The sequence below is a fragment of the Candoia aspera genome, chromosome 13 (genome assembly GCF_035149785.1).
Source record: "Candoia aspera isolate rCanAsp1 chromosome 13, rCanAsp1.hap2, whole genome shotgun sequence".
NCBI lineage: Eukaryota > Metazoa > Chordata > Lepidosauria > Squamata > Boidae > Candoia > Candoia aspera.
Window position 1 is genome coordinate 14,847,446 of NC_086165.1, and position 22,158 is coordinate 14,869,603.

Here is a 22,158-nt window from a genome sequence, read left to right on the forward strand (position 1 = left end):
AACACCCCTACATCACCACAGGTTTTAATTATTAAAATTTTCCAACTGAGAGCATCTGATCTCAGTGATGGATTTTACACACCATCTTAAGCCATAACGTTTTCCTGATGTCTAAATCCCCAGATGGAAAATGTAAATTTAAAAAATGGTTTACTCACATACAATGGAGCTTGCTGTGGATTAAGTTTCATGACCCAGAATGCTAAGGGAAAAAAAGTAAAAATAAAAAAACATTAGTCCAATGAACAGAGATTTTTTTAAAAGCAATTGACAACTGATAAAAATACTCTGGTCCCCTGTTTTGGCTTCCAATTCCAGCCACTGGGGCAGGGATTAGAGAAGCTATAGTCCAAAACATCTGGACAGCACCAAATAGTTTGTCCTGGATTCATATCATAATAAATGTGTTAGTCTTTATGGTGCCAGAACGGCTCTCTGTGCAAGTTATGCTTACAAAACATTTTTTAGATAGTTGTTTCCAAAAAGAAAACAACCAAATGAATCTTGATCCCTTATAAATGTTTCAAATATTATTCTTGATAATAAAAGGTAGAATTCTATCCAGGTAACACCAAAACAATTTGGGAAAAAAGAAGAAGAAAAGGAAGCCTGTTTACAGGATGTTAATGATGTACATTTGTTTTCTATACATTATCCTAAAATCTCAAAAAAATAAAGTACCTGGAGACATGTGCACTCTGAGTTACCCTGAGTTTGGCCAAGAGAACAAGGCCTTTGCGTAACAAGACGCAGCTAAGTACATTTTTTTAAAAATCTATTGCATTGCGCATATATCTCTCTCAAAACATACTAAGCGGTCCTGCTGGCACTCTATGGAGTTCAGTGAAGCCCTCCAAGATTTGTCAAACGCACAGACGCTTTAAGATTCAAACAGCATAACCATACTTGGTGTTCTTTTACCTTGATGGCTCCAAGCTCATGCAAGCCTGATTATTAACTGCCCTTTAAACATTGGCAGAATCTGATAAAACTTCTCCTTGTATGGCCTTTGCAGAAGAGTCTCCTAACAATTGTTAGTGATATGATTCTCATGTTTCTCTTTGCCAGATAAACTCTGCAGACAATTTGCCCGGGTACTTTTAACAAGACAGATTCTCCACTCTGGCAGTATCGTTTTCTCTCTCCCTCCACCCCTCCCTCTGGTGGTAGCAAAGAGACAGTAATAGCACGAGGTAGAGTTTTATAGCTAGAAACACAGTCAGGCTAAATACAAAAGATTTCCACCTAAAAAGTATTTTTTATAAAAGGTTGCATGATGATGCCTAAAATCGTTGGTTTTCTAATCTACGAGAGCTGGAGATGAGGGGAGTTGTGGTCTAACACAGGTGGGGGTATTAGATTGGGAAGACGGCTATGAGAATCCAAAATAGGCAGGTTACCACCCTAGCAAGCTTCAATTCTGAAGGTTTTTAGATGTTCCTCAACCTCAATCCCCATCAAATTAATGAGCTAGGCCAATGGTAAGAAACGACAGAATACAGAGATTCCAACAACATCAAGAAGGGCACACATTGTACAAGTACTGGGGCGTGGGCCACATTTTGCTTTTGAATGGTGTCCCAGGAGTCACCTTCCCAAAAGGGAATAGGACCAAGGCAAAATTGTGTTTGCTTTTATTTATATGAAATTCTGTTAACATCATTCTCTCACACATACAACACCTATTCAAACTTGGCTGATCTTGGTAAAGCTAAGCAGGATCGGACCTGGGTATTATGTGGAATGAGATACAGGTGGTCCTCATTTAACAAACACTTGTTTAGTGACTATTTAAACTTATGACAGCACTGAACAAGTGGTACTGAAGACCAGACCTCATACAGTACTTATGGCCATTGCAGAGTCCCTGCAGTCATGTGATCACAATTTGTGACCTTCCCTGCCAGATTCCTACAAGCAAAGTCAGTGGAGAAGCCAGCAGGAAGTCGGAAGTCACAGTCACATGAGGTCATCACTTAATGACCTGCATGGTCCTCACTTAATGATGGCAACTGAGACTGCTCGAACTGCCGTCAGTAAGTAGCATGGTCACATGGTTTTTCGACTTAATGACCACATCACTTAACAATGGAGTTTCTGGTCCCAATTAGCCTAGTTAACCAAGATCTACCTGTATCAGGAAACCTCAAAGTGGGATGCCCAAACACTCTAGAAGAAGACAACAGCATACCACTTCCATATTGTTACCAAGAAAACTGTATGGTTGTGTCTAGGAGCTAAACTCTACCTGAGGCGATCTTCTTGAAAAGAAATAAGTTACTCCCCAAGTACTTAATAATTTCTCACTTCTATTATAGTTACAATTTTGGGAGGTTGTATAGGGAGCCACACTTGGGAGTTAGGTGGTGACAAATCTTGTAAACACTGTAAACCTGCTCTAAGAACCACCTCAGCTATTCTGAATTATAGAGAAGGACAGCTTGCTCAGCAACAGAATTCACATGGTGTGCTATAGCCAGGCTACAGAAAAGTAGCTTTACACTATGGTACAAGACACAACCAGAGATGGCAACAAGGAGCTAGAAGCCAGAAAGCAGTCTATAATGCAAAGCAACACCTGGAATTGAGAAAAAAGGAGCAGAAACATGGGGCTTCTACAAAGATATTGCTGCAGCACTGACGCAAAGCCAACTGAGCTTTAAAATAGAATGAGAGATTGCAGCCACATCCAGTCTAGAAGTTATGTGTCTAAAAGGGCCTGCATTCATAGTCTAAACACTGGTTGTGGCAAGGCGGATGGGTTTTTAGGAGACATCTGTATTGCCTTATCATCTGCTTCTGAATTTGAGGATATGGAGAAGAGAGTTTTCAGGGTGGTGACGATGGAAGAATCTCAGTTATAGAATCATTGGCCAATGAGTCATCTTCACTGCCAAACCCAGATGTTAAGGATCAGGGCTCTTGACCCTTGGCAGGCTCATCCAATTTCCAGCATTTCTTAGATACAGTAGGTTGGGAAGAATCCCTGGGAAGTTGCAATTGAGATACTATGAGCTAGAAGGACCAACAGTGGAGAAGGAGGAGGAGAGGAGAACTTATTGTCCTAGGTTAGGCCCCAGATTCAGTCTTCTGCATCTTCAATATATTATGTTCCAGGAAGAGATGGAATCCACAGCCAACGATCTGGTAGAGACCCCAGTACTTACACCCAATATTTATTTACTTTTCACATTTTTATCCCACTGCCAGTCAGACCAAGGCCATTTAGGTCAATGTCGATTTTCCTTCAGCAAAGCCTGCTCTTTCACCTGCCTACTTATTTTTTCTTGGATTATCATTTCTACAAAATTTGCCTTTGAGAGTGAAGTAGATGTAATCAGGACCATGTGATCTATTACCATCTGGTCTCTCAAGATATTCTAAAATATCTTCTCTCGTTACCTCAATTTGCTCTAGTTCTTCTGATTCCTTTCTTGAAAAGTCAATACAGGTTCCAAAATTGATCTTACTGTATATCTTCTGTAGTAAGGACAAAGGCAACCAATTCATTCAGTTTCTCTGCAACCTCCCTATTGTCCCCGAGGATCCCTTCATTCCTTTGTCATCTAACTGTCCAACTGCTTCCCTGGCTGGTTTTCTGCTCTGAATACAGGTAGTCCTCTTTCAGTGACCACTTGTTCAACCACAGTTCAAAGTTACAATGGTGCTGAATGAGGGGACTTATGACCATTCCCTGTAGCTGCAACCATCACAGCATCCTCGCAATCATGTAATTGCGATTTGGGGGTTTGGCAACTGGCTCGCAATTACGACAGCCACAGCTTCCCACGGTCATGTGATCGCCATTTGCAACCTTTGTTACCATCATTAAGCAAGGACTACCTGTATATATTAAAAGAAGTTCTTATTGTTTCCCTTGATTTTTTCTTTCTTGTATCAACCTCAAATTCTTTTTTTTTCATTCTTTTTATTGACTCATACTTTTTTTTTTAATCAGAGTCACTGCCCCTTTTCTTGCTCACAACAAGTCCTCTAATTCCCCCATCTGGGTTAGAGACTTCTGGCATTGGCATATAAACAATTATATACCATGGTCTTTTTCAAATGCTGTAAGAATGAATCTTTTTCATACCCTGCCTTCTTTTCATCTCCTGACTGAAACAACCAAGTGATCTGCCCACTTCCCAACATTGGCCCTGTTCTTTTAGCATTTACTAAAATATCTTGGCCCTTCCAAACCAGGTGATTTCCCCAAGGATCAGTTTAAAAGCTGCTTTGCCAGCCTTCTTGTTTATCAGTTCAAGTGATGCCAGTCCTTCTTGTTCAGGTTGTCTCAAATCATTCCCAGGTTATAACTAAACTAAAACCCTCCTTCTGGAACTACTGTTCCATCCACACACTTAGTCCCCTTGAATCTGGTTGGCCCAATGTGTGGAACAGGTAGCATTTCTAGGAATGCTGTCTTGGCAATCCTAGACCTCAATCTGCTATTTGGCTTCCAGGACTGGCCAGTTCTCAATGTCATTGGGACAATCACGAATTTATCTATGAATGAATGAATGAATGAATGAATGAATGAATGAATGAATGAATGAAAGAAAGAAAGAAAGAAAGAAAGAAAGAAAGAAAGAAAGAAAGAGAAAATTATAGGCTACCTGACTCCATCACAATTCTGGGTGGTGTACAGAATAAAACAATTAAAACAATACAATATAGGCAATGCCAAAACAAGCATCTGTAAAATGACAGAAGACAGGTGGTCCCTCATAGCCAGGCTCTATGCCATGAAGGGCTTTATAGATGATAGATGATAACCACTGCCTTGAACTACACCTGGAAATCTACTGGTAATCAGTGCAGCTCATAAATAGAGGGTTAAATAGAGGTGTTATGTGGGCATACTATGGCTTGGCTGTAACTGCCCATACCACTGAATTCTGGACCAGTTGCAGCTTCTGAGTGATCTTCAAGGGCAGCCCCTTGTACAGAGTATTCAGCAGTCCAAACATAATGGGATTAAAACACGTCCGAAGAGCTCCCTGATGAAATTGTGTGAAGGCTTTCCTAGCCACATCTGCGACCTGCTGCTAGAATAGGAGCTGTAAGTCCAAGAAGACCCACAAATCATGTATCTACCCCACAGGGAGAAGTGCAGAACATCTCCAGATCTGGATGGTTCAAACACCCACAACCTTTCAGTCTTGTCAGGGTTGAGCTGAGCCTGTTCCTCCCCATCCAAATCTGCATAGCCCCCAGACAATGGGACAAAACCTTGACATCACCTAGTCAACCCAGAGTTGAAATGCATGATACCTGACCTCAAACCAACAGATGACCTCACCCAATGATGTTGTTAAACAGGAGGAGAGAGTGTCAAGGCCTGAGGCACCCCAGGTGTCAAGGATCTCTGGCTTGATCTCTCCACATTGCCAGCAGTGCACGAACTGGACCCAACCACAGAGAAAGGAAGAAACCACCAGAACACTGTATCTCCCAGTCCTAATCCCTGTAGGCAGTCCAGAAGGATACCATGGATCAATGATCCACTGCTGCCTCTACAACATTAACAGCTTATCTAGACTTGCTCAAAACTGCTATTATTTCAGGGATAAATGCACCCTTCCAAAGTCGAGAGATGATAATCAGGGTCCTCCAAAAATTGTTTTGTTTTCAAAATGCAAGCCAAGCATTTTATTTAAATGTATTTAACGGATGAGTCTGCAGTGAAGGGGAACACAGCCACATTCCTGGTCTACGGTTTGAGAAGGGAAGCCAAATGGCAGATGTCGGACAAATTATGTTAAGTATAGTATGTATGGAAATAGACTAGAATGTTACATACTTTTGGAAGCATCTATGGGTGGTGAGACCGAGGAAAGAGGAATGCAAAGCAACATACCACTCAGGTTTGCACTCCAAACAGATTTAAAAACAGGTCTGTGGAAGAGAAGGTGGCACTGGAATGAATGCCGAGAGAGGGGAGGGTGTTATGGTTTATGGACAATTAAATGGAGACACACAGATATACTCACTCTAACTCTATGGGAGCAGAGAATATAGGACTGTGCTCAGAATTCAGCTTCCAATCTCTTTAGGGAAAACAAAGCACATCTCTAGATCATTTGATTGCAAAGGCACCCTTGAAAGACTATGAGCAACACCTGCAAAACATTCAAAAGCCCAAGCAGTCTAATAAGACTTACAGTGATTTGGGCAGAGGATATTTTCTTTTCGTTCCCTCTCATTAGCCTACAATTCCTGTCTTAGCTGATATTGTCTATTTTTATATAGGTATGATTTGTATTCTTACAACCTAATACCCTGAGAATGCCTGCTAAAGGGCAGGAAGGGAGACCCATGGGCTCTCCACATGTTGTTGAGCTGCACCTCCCAATTCCTTCCCATGTTGGCTATTGTAGTACAACAATATCTGGAAGCCTACTGGTTCCCCATTCCTACTGTGACTACTAAATCTTTCAAATAAATAAATACCAACTGGAAACCTTTTTTTTTCTCCAATAGTAAAAATTCACTACTATTCCTTGATTCCTATTTAAATCAATCTAATGATGTTTCACCAGGTGGCAGCATCTGGCCAACTGTGACAGGGCTCAGAAGCTCAGCAGGATCATGCCTGGTTAGAACATGAAGATGAAAATCTCTTAGGAGCACAAGGCTAGACCAGGAAGTCATGAAAACTATACAAAAGTAACAAGCTATTTCTGTATGGTTGCCAAGAAAACTACACAGGTATGTTTGTGAAGTACCCAAGAGTCAAACCACAGACTTTATGGTTTGCACGAATATATGTCTATGAGTACAATAAACCCTCGGTTTAACAGATATCAATTTATCAGACTTGGAATATAACCAACACGTTTTTCATTTGAACTTCATCTCCATCTGACAATCTAGTGCCGGTTAAATTGAAGACCTGTCCCTTAAAACCAAATTTTACTTCAAATGACACCATTGATGCAAGTGATCTAAGCTGGCACATAACTTGCACATCACGTAAGTCACATCCCCCCCGCCCCCTGCCATAGTCTGATAAATCAAAGTTTCATAGCTTGTCACACACACTGATTATAGAAAAGTTTTATTCACCACAAAGTACTGGTCAAGACAACAGGGATGAACCTATGACAACTATCATGAGCCAGTTCCCGGCAGGTGGACAAGTTTTGCATTTGGAAAACTCCATATATGATACAAGGAGGACATCCTGGGCAAAAGAATAGGGAACCTTTTGTTCCTAACAAAGGTATTCAAGCAAACAGCAGTGATGGGGGCCAAGGGAAAGGGGAAGAGACACTACAGATGGATGGTAGGAAAAAGAGGAGGAGGGTGCCAGCTCAAGTATAAACAAAGGAGCAATTGTTCTGCATCCCTGATGTTAAATAAGGATGTTTTCAAAGGGGGAAAGGAACATCATGAGGCACTGGGCAGAGCGTGGAAGCCATGTGATTCCCCATTGAGAAACAAAATTGATGGAAAAGGAGCCTTCTTCCCTTCATCGATGGTGGTTCAAAGGGGGTTCCTAGTGGACAAGATTTCCAGTGTGATGGACCACCATTTTATCTTTTGCTGCTGGGGAACAGCATGCTCATTCTAAGATAGAATTCAAGATAACGCAGAGTCACAAGAAGCAACGGGTTGGTGCAATCAACTATACTCCTCAACCCCAAAAAACTGCAGCTTGAGGCAGCTGCCACCTTCTGCCAGCTGTAGAACTGGCCTTGGGGAGTACCAGTGAACAATGGCTGGGAGACTAGACTGCTGAAGTGGGAAGACTTGCTTTGAAATCCTGCTTCAGGAAATGACCTCAGGATGTCCATGTCTTGGGGAAAAGATGTTGCCTGCAATTGTGGAAGGAGCGCATATGTAAGCCATTTATGAGCTGGTTAGATCCACCACATGCCAGAGGGCACAATCCAGTCATCTCTTCCCCCATTTTTTCTACCCACAAAACAGACCCCATGGTAAAAAAGAGGAAAATATTAAAACTTTTTTTAAAATTTTATTTTATAAGCAACGTTCATTTTCCTATTTTAAGGGTATACACCACATTTTCAAAAATCTGGTTTATAAATAGATTTTTCATTCAGAAAATCCTATTTTTACTTATTTTTGCAAGCCTTCCAAAGTGTTTATAATATGAAAATGAGATAAAGATATTTGAAATAAATAAATAAGATGATGCCTCTGACAAAATTCAGAAGGCAGCAGGTGAATTCACCAAGGGCAACAGAACTACCTAAAGCAGCAGTACTACAACAAACTAGCTGTGGGCTTCTGTCAAGATTATACAGAGCAACCATACATCTCAGAACACAGACAGACAGACACACGTATGTGCAATAAAATTATAATATCAGCTTAACCTGTAGTTTTGTAAGGATTGTAGCAAGGCAGACTTTCTCATCTGGCACGTACCAGATGACTTAAGATAAAATCTCCCAGAATCCTGAACCTGTCCTTGTGAATCTGGAGACATCAGGAGGAGGACATCTGAAGTACTACTAAGTTAATGCATCTAATTCAGAAAGGCATTTGAGGACAAGGAAGGTCATGCTACCTCAAATGGTGGTGCATCAGATTGATTATAATTGTGTTAATTGAATTTTGTTTCTAGTCTTACTATATGAACACAGTAATCTTCTCAGAGACCCTGAACATTATCCCCCAAATCTCTAAGAAACTAACCTAGTGTCACTTGCCCTCTGGATTACACTGAGCCTGACTAAGAGAACGAGGCTTTCACTTAATAAGGCACAATTAAGCACATTTTTTAAAAGAAAGTTATATTGCACATCTCTCTCTTTCTTAAAATGTACCAAATAGTCCTTCTGGCACTCCATGGAGTCCAGTGAAACCCCCAAGATTTATCAAATGCACCGAGGCTTTAAGATTCAAACCATACATTGGTGCTCTCCTATCTCAGTGGTGGTGTATCAGATTGATTATAATTGTATGTATGTATGTGTTTGTTTGTTTGTTTGCTTGTTTATGTTTTTAATTTTATTATATTAATCCTCTAAACTGCTAAGAGTAGCAACATGTAAATTGTAGCAATAAACAAAGTTGTAGCAATAAATAAATAAGTAAATTCTGTCATCATTCAGAAGTTCTAGATAGACTCATATAAAAAAGAGAAAACCATCTATGAATGGAGCTCAACTCCTGGTGGCTTCACTGATCCATCTAAGTAGTTTTCTTGGCAACGAAGTAAACGTAGTTGTCGCAGCTTTCTTCTTTGGGAATGTGTTTCTCAATCAAGCTTACATCCCTAGGATTTTCTAATGCTCTCCCTTCCGAGTATTGACCAGGCCCAACCATGCTTAGTCTTTTCCAGAAATCTTCATTATTACTTCTCCCAAGAAACAAATATTACACTAACATCCAAGAAACTAAAGTAAATGTTAAGAGAGATGCGAAGACACAGGGGAATAAAAACCACTGGGCTTTACATATCTTTGTTGTTGTTTCCCTCCCTCTTTTTATTACACTCCTATTGTGGCCTTTCACATTTCTGGCAACAGTTTTAATTTTCCACATTTTATGCAATATATTTCTGGAATGATCATTTCTCTGGCTTTGACCATCAAAAGATCGAAAACCTCCCAGACCCTGCCAACTGCATCAGAGGTGACATAAGTGTCCTCTCTTCTGATGAAAAGATCACCCCCTCCACAGGTGAGCACGGCCAGGAAGATATGATAAAGTACAAAAGAAGTTCGCAAGAATTCAAGTATACTCTCATTAAAGGATCGCATACTCAGATATTGGTACGCAGATGTTGTTTGCCAACCCCCCCCCAAAAAAAACTAAAAACGTGGCATTAATATTAGGAAATGAGGGTAAATCAAGCCTGAATTAATCACCCCACCCCAAATTGCCTATGATGAGGAACTTCCAGAGAATGGGAAGACCATCAACCAGCAGCCATAAATAGCAACACATGACAAGTGGGTGGAAATACTGTGGGCTTTTAATTTTGCTGGATAACTGGCAAGCTTTGCATGCTTGGCAGATGGGGCTGTGCTGTCAAAATCCCTGCCACTCAATCATGCTGAAGACCAAGATATTAGGGAAAAGGGATTATTTTAAAAAATGCACATCTCATCGGGATTCAAAGCCTCAAAAGCAAGTCACGCCATCAGCAAAACACAGAGAAGGAAGAAAATAAACACAGCCATCTTGGAAAGCGGACAAGCCTTTCACAGCCTTTCAGAACTGAAAAGCAGAAGCTAATTTAAATGAAAACTCTTCCTGAGTCAGCCTTGTCCACTTTTGATTGCAAAGGACACCCACAGAGCACCATAGTTCGTTTTCCAGCTGTATCCTGTCCTGGCCAAAGAAAGTTGCATCCTGCCATTCAGAAGGTCGGCCAGCAGCTGAAGCTGTGACTGTGTGGGGGGGTGGACAAGTGTGGAGAGAGAAAGAGAGAGAGAGATATCTCAATCCCACATCTTCCTGTTTCTACTACAGTTCTTATCAATGCCATAGATGTTAAGAAGCACACTGACCTGTGCACATCCCACTAGTAAGAGAATAAGAAGCAAGACCTAATATAAGTGTCTCCAAAAATATAACTTGGATTCATCTGCGAAGAAGCACCCCTTTCCTCTCCTCAAGAGGAGAATGCTTCTAAGATATCTCTCTCTTTTTTTTTTACATCCACGCAACTATATGCAGGTTTAATGCATTTCTATTTTAGTGTAACTGATTTTGTTTGTTCAGATGACTCTAGCTGGTCAACCCAGCTTTAATTTCTTCAGCCATTTCCTAGTTGGCTGCCCTCCCCAGTACAGAAATCTTTTCCCCTCCCCAGTTGAAGAAAACTACCTTAATCCTAGGAGTAGATTTATATAAGAAAGGTGTTAGAATAACTGGGCAGGCCCAGGTTGGGGATTATAGATTTTCTAAATAAATGTATTGGACAAAAAGTAACCAAGAGAAGAGATGGAGAAAAGCAGTCTCTTCTAGGGTTATTGGTAATATGTTGAAAGATGTTATTCCCCTATAAAACATTCCTCCTGCAACTGCAGTTAGTAATCCTTCCTCTCTTATTTTTCTACAGTTCTCTCAGCAGCAGGCCCAGCTACAGCAGTACCTAAACAAGACTGGATGAGCTCAAAAAGAGCTAAGCATGGTTGGACCTGGTAAGTGGATGGGAGACTAAATCCCCAAGCTATAAACTAGATTAGGATGACAAATACAAATATCTTGGAAGAAGCTAATGGCAAATCATTTCCATACTTTTTTCCCCAAAAAACCATGTTGATGTGCCCATAAAGCCACCAGAACTTAGTCAACTCAAAGGAGATAGATCCTTTTATCCTGGAGGTGGAAACAACAACAGCCAGGATACACCATACCAAAAGTTGTTTTCTTTGCCATTTTTTCCTAAGACTGAATGATCTGGGCATTACCCTGTCTTCTTCCCTTCCATTTCCAGATCTTCCAAAATCACTCTTTTCTAAAAATTCCTGCTGGTGGCCAAAAGTTTAGAGGCACTCACCTTCTTCTCCCATCTCCCCCCACCCCAATTTCAAATCGACGAGCAATATTACTGAAGTGAACAGGTGTGTAAAAAGGATTACTACCTGGGCTGCAATAATAATAATGGAACCTGGCTTTCACCTTTTCCTCTTCCCCCTTCTCTAGAATGTACCATACAATTCTCATTATTTTGCAAGATTGATTAGCGAACATCATTGTATGCAGAAGGCGCAACCATTCAACTGCCCTGAGTCACTGAGTCAAGAAAGAATTGAAAGGTAAAGTTCATTCAAATGGATAACTGTCAAAAAAAAAGTGTAGCATTTTTCAAACCAATCAACCTGTTTAATCTACTTTTAAATTCAAAAAGAAGCAACTCTACTGTAACTTTACAGGACTGGTTCATGAGTCCCAATATTGAGGATAAGTTGAAGCAAAATCTGAAAGTAGAAAAAAACAAGTCCCCAGTTGTTCCAATTAGGGAGCACAACTGACCCAGAAGCTTTTTGTTCTGAACAAGCATTGGGAAGGAGAGAGCCAGTTTGGTGTAGTGGTTAAGGCATCAGGCTAGAAACTGGGAGACCGTGAGTTCTAGTCCCACCTTAGGCATGAAAGCCAGCTGGGTGACCTTGGGCCAGTCACTCTCTCTCAGCCCTAGGAAGAAGAAGGCAAGGGGAAACCACTTCTGAAAGTCTTGCCAAGAAAACTGCAGGGACTTGTTCAGGCAGTCACCAGGAGTCAACACTGACTCAAAGACACACAAACATACACACTGTCAAGGAACACAACCTACCTTCTCTGGCTTCAAGCGTGTTTTCTTGACTGTCTCAATACTTTCTGACTGGTGTAATGCAAAGCCATTAAAGGCATAAACCTAGAACTCAAACCTTTTGCCCCTGGCCATGCAAACAGGGCACCGAATCATCTTTTAAGATGTCCATTACCAGAATCTTAAAGAGAGTTTGGATTCCTTAAAGCAGCCTTCCCCAATCTGGTGCTTTCTAGATTCCTTACACTGCACCCTCATAATTCCTACAAAGTGGTGACTTTGCCACAAGATAAAGTATTGTTGTCTGCTCTGACTCAACCACGATTTTAATACTCCACACATTTTTAATGGAGATTTATTTTAAGCATGTATGTTCTGCAGTTCTGGCATAATCATAACTGAGTCTGATGATCTAAGACCTTTCAACAACAAGGGCCAAAGAAAGGACGGTTACAATTTCCTGCCTTGTTGCAGTTCCTAGGTGAAAATTGAGAACAGGCCTGGAAAACAATCCAAGAGACCTGTTTAAGACATCAGGTTCTCAGGGTAAAAGAAGAATGCAAAAGTTCTGTCCAGTGGTGCAGTTTTGCAATGGGGTTCATTAAGTGGGTATTAGGAAAAATGCCACACACTTAACAAGGAACCGCTGTGAACAAAGGAGCTGATTTTCGATGAGGCATGCTTATAAAGCTGGTGGTGAGCCCAGATAAAGATCTGGAGAAGCTTCTCACACACATTTTAGAGCACATGGGCCTGCATGTTCATCTTTCACAGAACCCACTGACATATGAGAAGACGCTGCTTGATACAGAGTTAGTTCTAGCATGGGGCTACCCAGTTGGGGGATAGGGCCAAGGGTCCTAAATCAAGTAGCTGATTACCCTTTGTTTCCTAACTAGAAACTAGACTAAATCAAATCAAAATACAGAATGTGCATTTCTCTATTGCTTGCAGACCTCAAGATTTTGCTAAATTATGACAAGCCATGTGTACTTTCCCTCTAAAAATCAGCACTCTAGATCAAATTGTAAGCTAAATTATTTGAATCTCATTTAAACTAGGTTCATACATCCCATTAATGGGGTTTGCCTGGTTTGAACGGAGTACATTTCGTGAGCCCAGCCACTGAGGATGGTAAACTCTCATTTATAATACAGCATTATGAAGGAATCCAGCCAATAGTAGCTTCTTCATCAAACAAAGCATGGCTTGGAATGGTAGGTGAACCAGCCTTTACTGTGAACTGGCTTTTATTTGTATCCATAATTAAAAAGGACAGCACCAAAAAACAATGACTAATTAAAGTATAAAGAGCAAAACAACACCAAAACACCCACTCCATCAACACAGATTTATAAGGTCTGCCAAACTGGTCCTTAGATTTGGGACAGTGCTTCCTTGCTTCCTTCCTTCCTTCCTTCATTTATTTTATTCATTCATCGCATTTATTCATCTCTCCTAGATGAAAACTTCTGGTATTTTAAAGTAAGGACCTTTTCTTTCATTTGAATCTCTCTCTCTCTCTCTCACACACACACACACACACACCTACAGCAGGATATTGTGGCAGGGAATGCTCCTGTTCCAGCCAGCCATATCCTCTTCAAGGACATTCCATTCCTGCCCACAACATTCAGCCAGCATTGTGTACTCACAGAGCATTTGTAGTCTTCAAGCTAGTTTTTAGGATATTTGGAGGAATGATGCTATGAGCTCCTCCAAGTCTGATGGTATCTTCCTTTTGTGCTTGGATAGTTTGGTCCTGCCAGTGGAACAGCACTCAAGAAAACTGACCTTGTTTTTAGAATATATCTGTGCTTGCTTCAAAAAGGTTTGAGAAGAAGTGCTTCAGATCTCGTGCAAGCACAGCATCTCTCTGGTAGCCTGTCTTTTTTAAGGTTTCTGCATGAGCCCCAAAAAAGGATGTCAATGCAGAAATGATGGCATCTTTTCTCAGGCACACATAGAAGTCTGAGAAAAGCTGGGCTGCTGTAATGAGTAACAGAGATGTTATGTTTGCAGGAAGTCCAAAACATTTCCTCCCAATAATTTTTGAAGCACGCACTGCCCAATAATTTCCTTTAGTACGTACTTCTCTCAGTTTGCCTGCTGTAAGCTTTCTCTCCCACTTGGTACCCAAGAAACAGAGAGGAAGAAGTGATGAGTGACATTATCAGAAAAAGCCATGGTGCCGCCAGGTGAAAATATCATCAATCAGAGTTTGTTCACTAGGTGCTGATGGTGGAAGCAGATCCAAGTTGGCCTCTATTAAATAATAAACACAAAATTACTTAGCCCTGTTTATGGGCCTCTTTGAAGTCCCTTTGTTTTCTTTTTATTTCAAGTAGTAAAAAAGTATAATTATGCAGTCGTGTTAAACCTGTTGGATAAAAAATACTGGATTCACACACTACAATGAGCCATGGTTTGCATAGCTGCAATTTAGTGAATAAACCATGCCCATCATTGTAAGCCATGGGTTAGGTTCATATACTATTTTTTTTAATCCATTCAACTGTGTCTAATTCTCAGAGACTGCCTGGACAAGTCCATGCAGTTTTCTTGGCAAGGTTTTTCAGAAGTGGCTTGCCATTGCCTGCTTCCTAGGGCTGGGAGAGAGTGACTGGCCCAAGGTCACCCAGCTGGCTTCGTGCCTAAGGCAGGAGCAGAACTCATGGTCTCCTGGTTTCTAGTCCGCCAGACCAAACTGGCTGTCAATACATCAAGTCCCTTCTTGGCAAGGTTTTCAGAAGTGGTTTGCCATTGCCTGCTTCCTAGGGCTGAGAGGAAGTGACTAGCCCAAGGTCCCCCAGATGGCTTTGTGCCTAAGGCAGGACTAGAATTAACCGTCTCCTGGTTTCTAGTCCTGTGCCTTACCCACTACATCAAATTGGCTCTCTCATGTACTATGCTAAATCATAAACAATGGTTTGCAAGCCACAATTGCCTGGCTTCATACAACAAGCTAAACAAAATTTTAAAAGCATATTAAGTCTGAGAATGATATATAAATTCCATCTCTCTCTCTCCCTCTCTCTCTCTCTCTGTGTCACTCACACACACCACTTAACTTACTGTGTCTGCATGAAGCAGCATGCAGGCTTCAGCAACTTCTGCCAAATCCCAAGAATCAGGCACTGAGAGTCACCGCAAGTTAAGGACGAGTTCTGGGGGAAGAATTTAAAGAAGAAAAACGATTTTCTAACAATCTGGAAGGAAAATGTGCACAAGAAAGTAGTTTTGATTGTTATGAAGCAGTAAAACCCGACCGGGCTGCACCAATTCAGAACACAGGTAAGACTTCACACAAGAGGTAAGTCTCTTTCCAACAAGCTAATTATTTGCATGAATGGGATGAGGGAGACATTCTTTACCCCCCCTCCCCAGGTAGGAAGTGGTAGAATCCAGACAACAGTTTAAGCAATATAGGAAGAAGAACTAAGCTGACATCAAGAGAAAAAGTTTAGCCAATTTGATATTCAATGACAGCTGCATTGCAGAAGATAGAGACTAGAGTTTGTCTCATTTGCATCTCAGCCTTCCTTCCCTCAAAATGCTCAGGCTACTAGAGAAAAAACCCTACTTTATCCATACAACAATGCTGGGAGGTAACTTTTATCAAAGAATGGCCCAAAACAGAATCGTGAGTCTCATGTCTGACGGGAAATCTGAACCCAGGTCTCCCAACCATTCCCAATCCAAATTAATCACATCAGCTTTCCACCAGCAGATGCCATGACAACAATCTCGATCTTTTTTTTAACACAGTGTGTCATGAACTGAGTCTTAGGACACATATTGGATAGAGAATTCTTGACTCCATAACAAGTAAGGTCTACATATTCTGGAAGTCGTAATATCTACACATCTGGTGGAAAACACCAGGATTCAGGTAAGCCGGGCATGGGTTTCTGTTTCTGGAATGCCCAGTCAGAGTTAACAATAAGCCCTACCATTGCTAACCCTAAGCTATTGTCAACTAAGATGGAAGGATACTTGAGAAGAAGGTATTCCATACCTGAGACAAAAAGACTCTTCAATCCTGCGGTCCAGTCCCTAAATTATGCCTTCACATAGGAACTACACCAACCCCAAGAACTTCACCTCCAGTATGTTATTTGTGTAAGATGCAGCCAACACCCAGCACTAGCAATCTCTAACAAACAAAAGTGTCCCAAGGGGAATTTATTAGGGAAAGCTGATAAGCTATTAGCAATTTGGCAGAGCTATAAGCAGCCGCTATTCCCACATCTCTCGCAAAGGAAGCAAATTCAGGCGACAATCAGCATCTGCATATATGTGGTGCTTGAACTCATTACAAACTGGCATATCCACACAACTGATACTCTGCACGAAGAGAACCGGAATTTTGTGTCCTGTTCCAAATTACATAAATCTGCTGTGCCAACCGACTGTTGATTTATTTATTTTGGCTTTAAGAGTCCTAGCTGGAGAGAGTTGAGGACAAAGAGCAACTATATATGGAACAGAAGCCCAGGAAATATTACACAACATTTATTATTGTTATTTTGTATTCAACATTTGTTTTTATTAACGGTATTCATAATACTTTGGTTTGATACGCACTTAGATCTAAGCACGGCACAAAGAAGGCAACAAATTTACAATATACCCAACATCAACAATAAAACAGTATAATAATCAATTTAAAACATTACCCAACACTACCAGAATGTAACCAGTATGAAGCCTGCCACTGGAAAAAAAAAAATCTGGGGAAAAAGGTGGGGTTCTGTTTGTTCTTCCCTGTTTTATAACTTTCAGCTACAATCCCTCCTAAAAATGGTCAAACATAATGCCTCTGCCAATGACCCTTAGAAGGAAACACAAAAAGGAGAATTTTAAAAGACACAGCTCTTTTAAAACTCAAGAGGTAGCTCTTGAGTTTTCAGTTGCCCCATATACAGTCTACATGCAGTTTTATGGGAGGAAATTGAGCTTTTAAGAAAGCTGCAGCCAATATCCAACATCATGTCTAGTGCTTCTGTGCTCCTACTGAACTCACCCCACCCCGTGCATGCAATGATAATTCAGTCCTTCAAGAGAAGACAAAAGTTCCAGAGTATAATGGACATCTCCCCAGCATTTACTTTATTCCAAGGGATCAGAAATTTCCCCAGTCAAACACTTTCCAGGGAAGCTTGGACTACACCTCCCAGGATTCTATTGACCATGCTGGTGGAGATTTTGGGGAGTTCCCCGAACATATCTGGGAAGACATCGGGTTCGGGAAGGCTGCAATCTTGGCCCTTTTCAATATATTAAATCTGAATTTAAATAAATTTAAATGAAATTTGAATGATAAATAAATAAATAAATAAATAAATAAATATGCACTTTACGAAGACTTGAGTATTACTTCCATTCTCCATAACATTTAAAATGTCTTCAGGTGAAAAGCAAAACATTTAGATTTCTTGCCTCAAAGAAAGAAGGGCAGAATACCCAACAGGCACCCAACTGGAATGCTAAGTTCCCAGATTGTACTTTTTAAAAAGTACAGTTAAGAAGAAGAGATTTATGAGCATTCCTCTGGGAGAAGAGGTTATTTACTTACACAACTGCAAGATAAAGCAGCCAAGGTTCTTTCTTCATGATAGTCCACAAACAGGTATAGATGGAAAGCCAGCAAAATGAGGCAGAGAGGTCAAATCTAGTGTAGGAGGAGAGACACTAGATTTCTATACACACACCAAGAAGTGTGCATGTATACACACATTCAGTATATGGTGCAGGGGTGTGCACACATACACACATGGTTTTCTTTTACAGGCTTTTCCTCTGCTACCTAAGTAACAGATCTCTTGGGAAGTTTAGATAGAGAATAAGCAGCAGAAGCAGATTAAATCCTAAGCAACAAGGATCCTGTTTTTCATGTTAATGTCCTGCACAATTTGAAGTAATGATAAAAGGCACAGAAACAGATACAAAGAGGCAAAGGGGTTTTTAAAAAAAGTTTGCAACAGTTAAAAAAAAGCTTTAAAAACAAACATTTCACTTAACAGGATTTTTTTTTCATGGCTAAACAAAGCAAAACTCTCTGCATCTAGCAGAGAAGTGGTGGGAGGAAAGGGAGAGACAGAAAGACAGAGAGAGAGAGAAAGCTAAGCTAGGGTAGACCAAACTAAAAATTCAGCTAAACTAAAAGGTTTCACCAGAGTCTATTTACAGATAGGAACCTGTAGAAGAAGTGAAATCTCATTTGAGTCTAAGGTGAATTGCATACCACTTCCCACTGTGGGTTAAACTGCTGAGCTGCTGAGCTTGCCGATCGGAAGGTTGGCAGTTTGAATCCGCATGATGGGGTGAGCTCCTGTTGCTAGTCCCAGCTCTTGCCAACCTAGCAGTTCAAAAACATGCCAATGTGAGTAGATTAATAGGTACCGCTTCGGCGGGCAGGTAATGGCGTTCCGTGTGGTCATGCCGGCCACATGACCACGGAAGTGTCTAAGGACAAACGCCGGCTCTTCGGCTTTGAAACGGAGATGAGCACCACCCCCTAGAGTCAGACACGACTGGACTTAATGTCAAGGGAAACCTTTACCTTTACCTTTAATTTTCAATCAACTCAACATCAAAGGAAGGAGGACTGAAAGGCCGTTAAATAAATTAGCTTTTTAGTACAACTGAGATGGGGGAGACCCCCTGTAATCTAATGGCTGGAAAATGCTTTAAGAAAGGCAGAGTATAAATGCAGGGATACCCAGTAAGCCAGTCAATAAATACAGAAGGCTCAAATATCAAACATTGGACCGTCTATTTGACAAGAACCAAACAACAAGGAAGAACACAACCAGAATAGCACAAATGAAAAACCGACAGTTTCCAAGTGACACAAGGACTAGAAATGGCCTGATCCCCAGAAGCTATTGAGGTGGGACAGAATTACTTAGTTTAAAAATGATCCTGGCACCTGGGAAGGGAGAAGCATCTCAATGTGGCCTACGTTATCTTCCCCACACACCCAGGTCTCCATGTGAGCACTGACATCAGACATGGGAAACAGATAACCCCCAGGCAGGTGTCCACAGAAGTACAACTCTTTTTCTGGACTGCAGCCTATAGATGCTGTCCACAGAACAGGCCAGAACAGAAGGGTAAGGTCCTTGCTAGGCCTGGTTTCATATTGGAGGCTGATCATCCCAGGTGACTTTCCCAGTTACCCTTATCCCTTCAGAACCTGGACCTGATGCCCTGAACATTTTGCTTGTTTATTCATTTATTTTTCTTTATTTTATTTTCTATCCTTCCTTTATTATTTTTATAAATAACTCAAGGTGGGGAACACCTAGTACTCCTTCCTCCTGTCCTAACAGTCAGGAATCACGCTGAGACGAGGAGTAGGTCTCTAGTGTTTATTACTGCTACATAAGACAGAATCCTAACAAACTGAAGAAGCGTGGGAAAACCCAGACAGATAAACCCCAAAAGTTAAGGCGGGTCTGATCTGTGTCTCTTTGAATGGCTGCTTAATTCCTCAGCACTACGCATGCATTTTCCCCCCTGGATAGAGGCCCCCTCCTGCTCGCCATCAGTACTCATGACACCTCCTCCTGTTTTCCCCACAACAACAACCCTGTGAGGTAGGTTGGGCTGAGAGAGAGGGGTTGGCCCAAGATCACCCAGCTGGCTTTCATGCCTAAGGCAGGACTACAACTCACAGTCTCATTTCTGGCCCTTCGCCTTAACCATTAGACCAAACTGGCTGTATATTCCCATCTAACCATAAGCCAGAATTGTAAAGCATTGCTGATGAAGTGGGGGCCCTCTCCAGGGGGGAAAACACTTGCACAGTACTGATTCTCTTCACCTCTCTATCAAGAAATCCAGAAGAGAACCGTCTTAGCTTTCTGAGCTTTTCTGGTAGGAAACGCTGGTACTTCCTCAGTTTAGCAGGATTCAGTAATGTAAAACAGAACAATAAACACTAGAGCTAAAACTTCTGATCTCAGCGTGGTTCTTCGCTGTATAACCCGACAATGGGCTCTTTAATTCTCCCACTTGGCTTTATCTTTCTTCCCTTGCATTTCCACAGCATGAAAACCAAGCCCTTTTGTGTCTCCCACAACCAAGCCACAACCCAGAAGCTACAAAGTTCTAGCTCTGGTGTGTTCCCAACAAGAACAAGCCAAATTTCCAGGCTCATGTGTGATGAAAAACTCACCACAGCAGCCATGGTTTGTTCAGCCATTCCTGCTAGCAGAAGGACAGAGTGGAACAAGTATCTAGCAAAGAGTAATTGTGGCTAATTGTGAAGTGTGACCAAAACAATTCCAATTATATTTTAGAATATACAGACAGAGGAGAGAGAGCTGAACAAAAGTGTCTGTCTGTCAGTCTCTCTTGAACAGTTGGGAGTCCAATCTTTATTAGGACCACCCAGGGAAGGAGATATTTAATCCTTCCTTTCCCAGATTTCATCCATAATTCCATCCCTGCAAGCACCACAGAGCTTTGAAGAGAGTCTCCAATGGTCCCAGTGGATACTTGTTTACTTAAGGCAAACAGAAGTTCTAAGCAAGGACTTAATGGAGAAACCACAGCTGAGGAGCAAAGAAGATCCTTTTAACCCAGCATGAAAAAATTAAGAACTAAAGCTTTAATGTAATATGTAACTGGGCTCTTACTAAGCTAATAGGCCCCTTAGGATGAATAGAGAGGAGGCTTGCTCACCACACATAGACTTAACATCCCAAAGAGGCACCCAGTGAGATTTGATATGCCTAATGTTTATTTTATTTATTTATTTATTTGTCTATCTGTCTATCAAATTTATATGGCCGCCCATCTCACAAGAAGTGATTCTGGGCGGCATACAGCAAAAAATATAAAAACAATAAACGTATCAAAAGCAGTCAAATTAAAACGTTAAACATGCATAACACACACAAGAGATTAGATCAGCAAGGGGGCCACCTCAAGATTTCTCCTATCCCCTGAGGCCCCCAGGCCAGATGACATAGCCAAGTCTTGAGGGACTTCTGGAAAATAAGTAGGGATGGAGATGACCTCACTTTGTGGGAGGAGAATGTTCCATAAGGTGGGTGCCCTGGCAGAGAAGGGCTGCCTCTTTGGGCCCGCCAAGCATGTCTCTCTTGCCAGATCTGATGGGATGGGCAGAAGCAATCAGGGACAGGTGGTCCCTCAAACAACCCAGCCCTATGCCATGAAGGGCTTTAAAAGTCCAAACTAGCACCTTGAATTGCACCCAGAAACAGACTGGCAACCAATGCAGCCCGCGGAGCAGAGGAGTAACATGAGCTGTTCTAGAAGCACGCATAACTGCCCGCACCACTGCATTTTGCACCAGCTGAAGCTTCCAAATGCTCTTCAAGGGCAGCCCCATGTAGAGCACATTACAGTAATCCAATCAGGAGGTGACTAGGCCAATCGTGTTTTTTTTTTAATTCTGAAGAGCCAAAACACTTGTCCTTAATGTGTTTTCAAAGGAAGAGGGAGGACTTGTTTTAAACAGAAACCTCTGAGAAGCAGCTGTCATATTGTGTTTTACACGTTGCTAATTTGTCTGTTATGTTTATCTGCTTTCCAAATAATTATCTTGTAACTGTCCCCAGTCCACCATGTCAGTGTCTTGGGTGACTTAAAAGTGTCGCCATGCCAGGCTTCTAAATACGGATTATCCATTCATTGTTTTCAGCACAGATTCTATGGTAACAGTACAACAGTTGATTAGGAAAGTACATGACTGTTTGTTTAGTGATTTTATAAAACTCCAACTCTCAGTCCAGGTCACAAAAACAGGCATTCTTTATCTTCAAACACTTTGCAATGCGACAGATTGGCGATCTTTTCTTGTCTCTTGTTTTTAAATAGGAGAGAACTTCATTTTATTGTCTCCTAAAATTTGCAACATCTCAAGCTTTTCAAATGTTTTGGCAACA

The 22,158-nt window shown here is 41.3% G+C and overlaps 1 protein-coding gene across 1 annotated transcript in view; it reads right to left on the bottom strand.

Moving 5' to 3' along the window:
* The window catches only part of LOC134504877 (A-kinase anchor protein 13-like), a 42,640-nt gene extending 27,237 nt beyond the window's left edge, over positions 1–15,403 (bottom strand). The window contains exons 1-2 of the mRNA XM_063314310.1: positions 15,311–15,403; positions 159–202 (exon numbers count right to left, since the gene is read on the bottom strand). Of these exons, the coding sequence (XP_063170380.1) occupies positions 159–191 (33 nt within the window). The 5' untranslated portion in view covers positions 192–202; positions 15,311–15,403. The remainder of the gene's footprint in view (positions 1–158; positions 203–15,310) is intronic.
* Between the last annotated feature and the right edge of the window lie 6,755 nt (positions 15,404–22,158).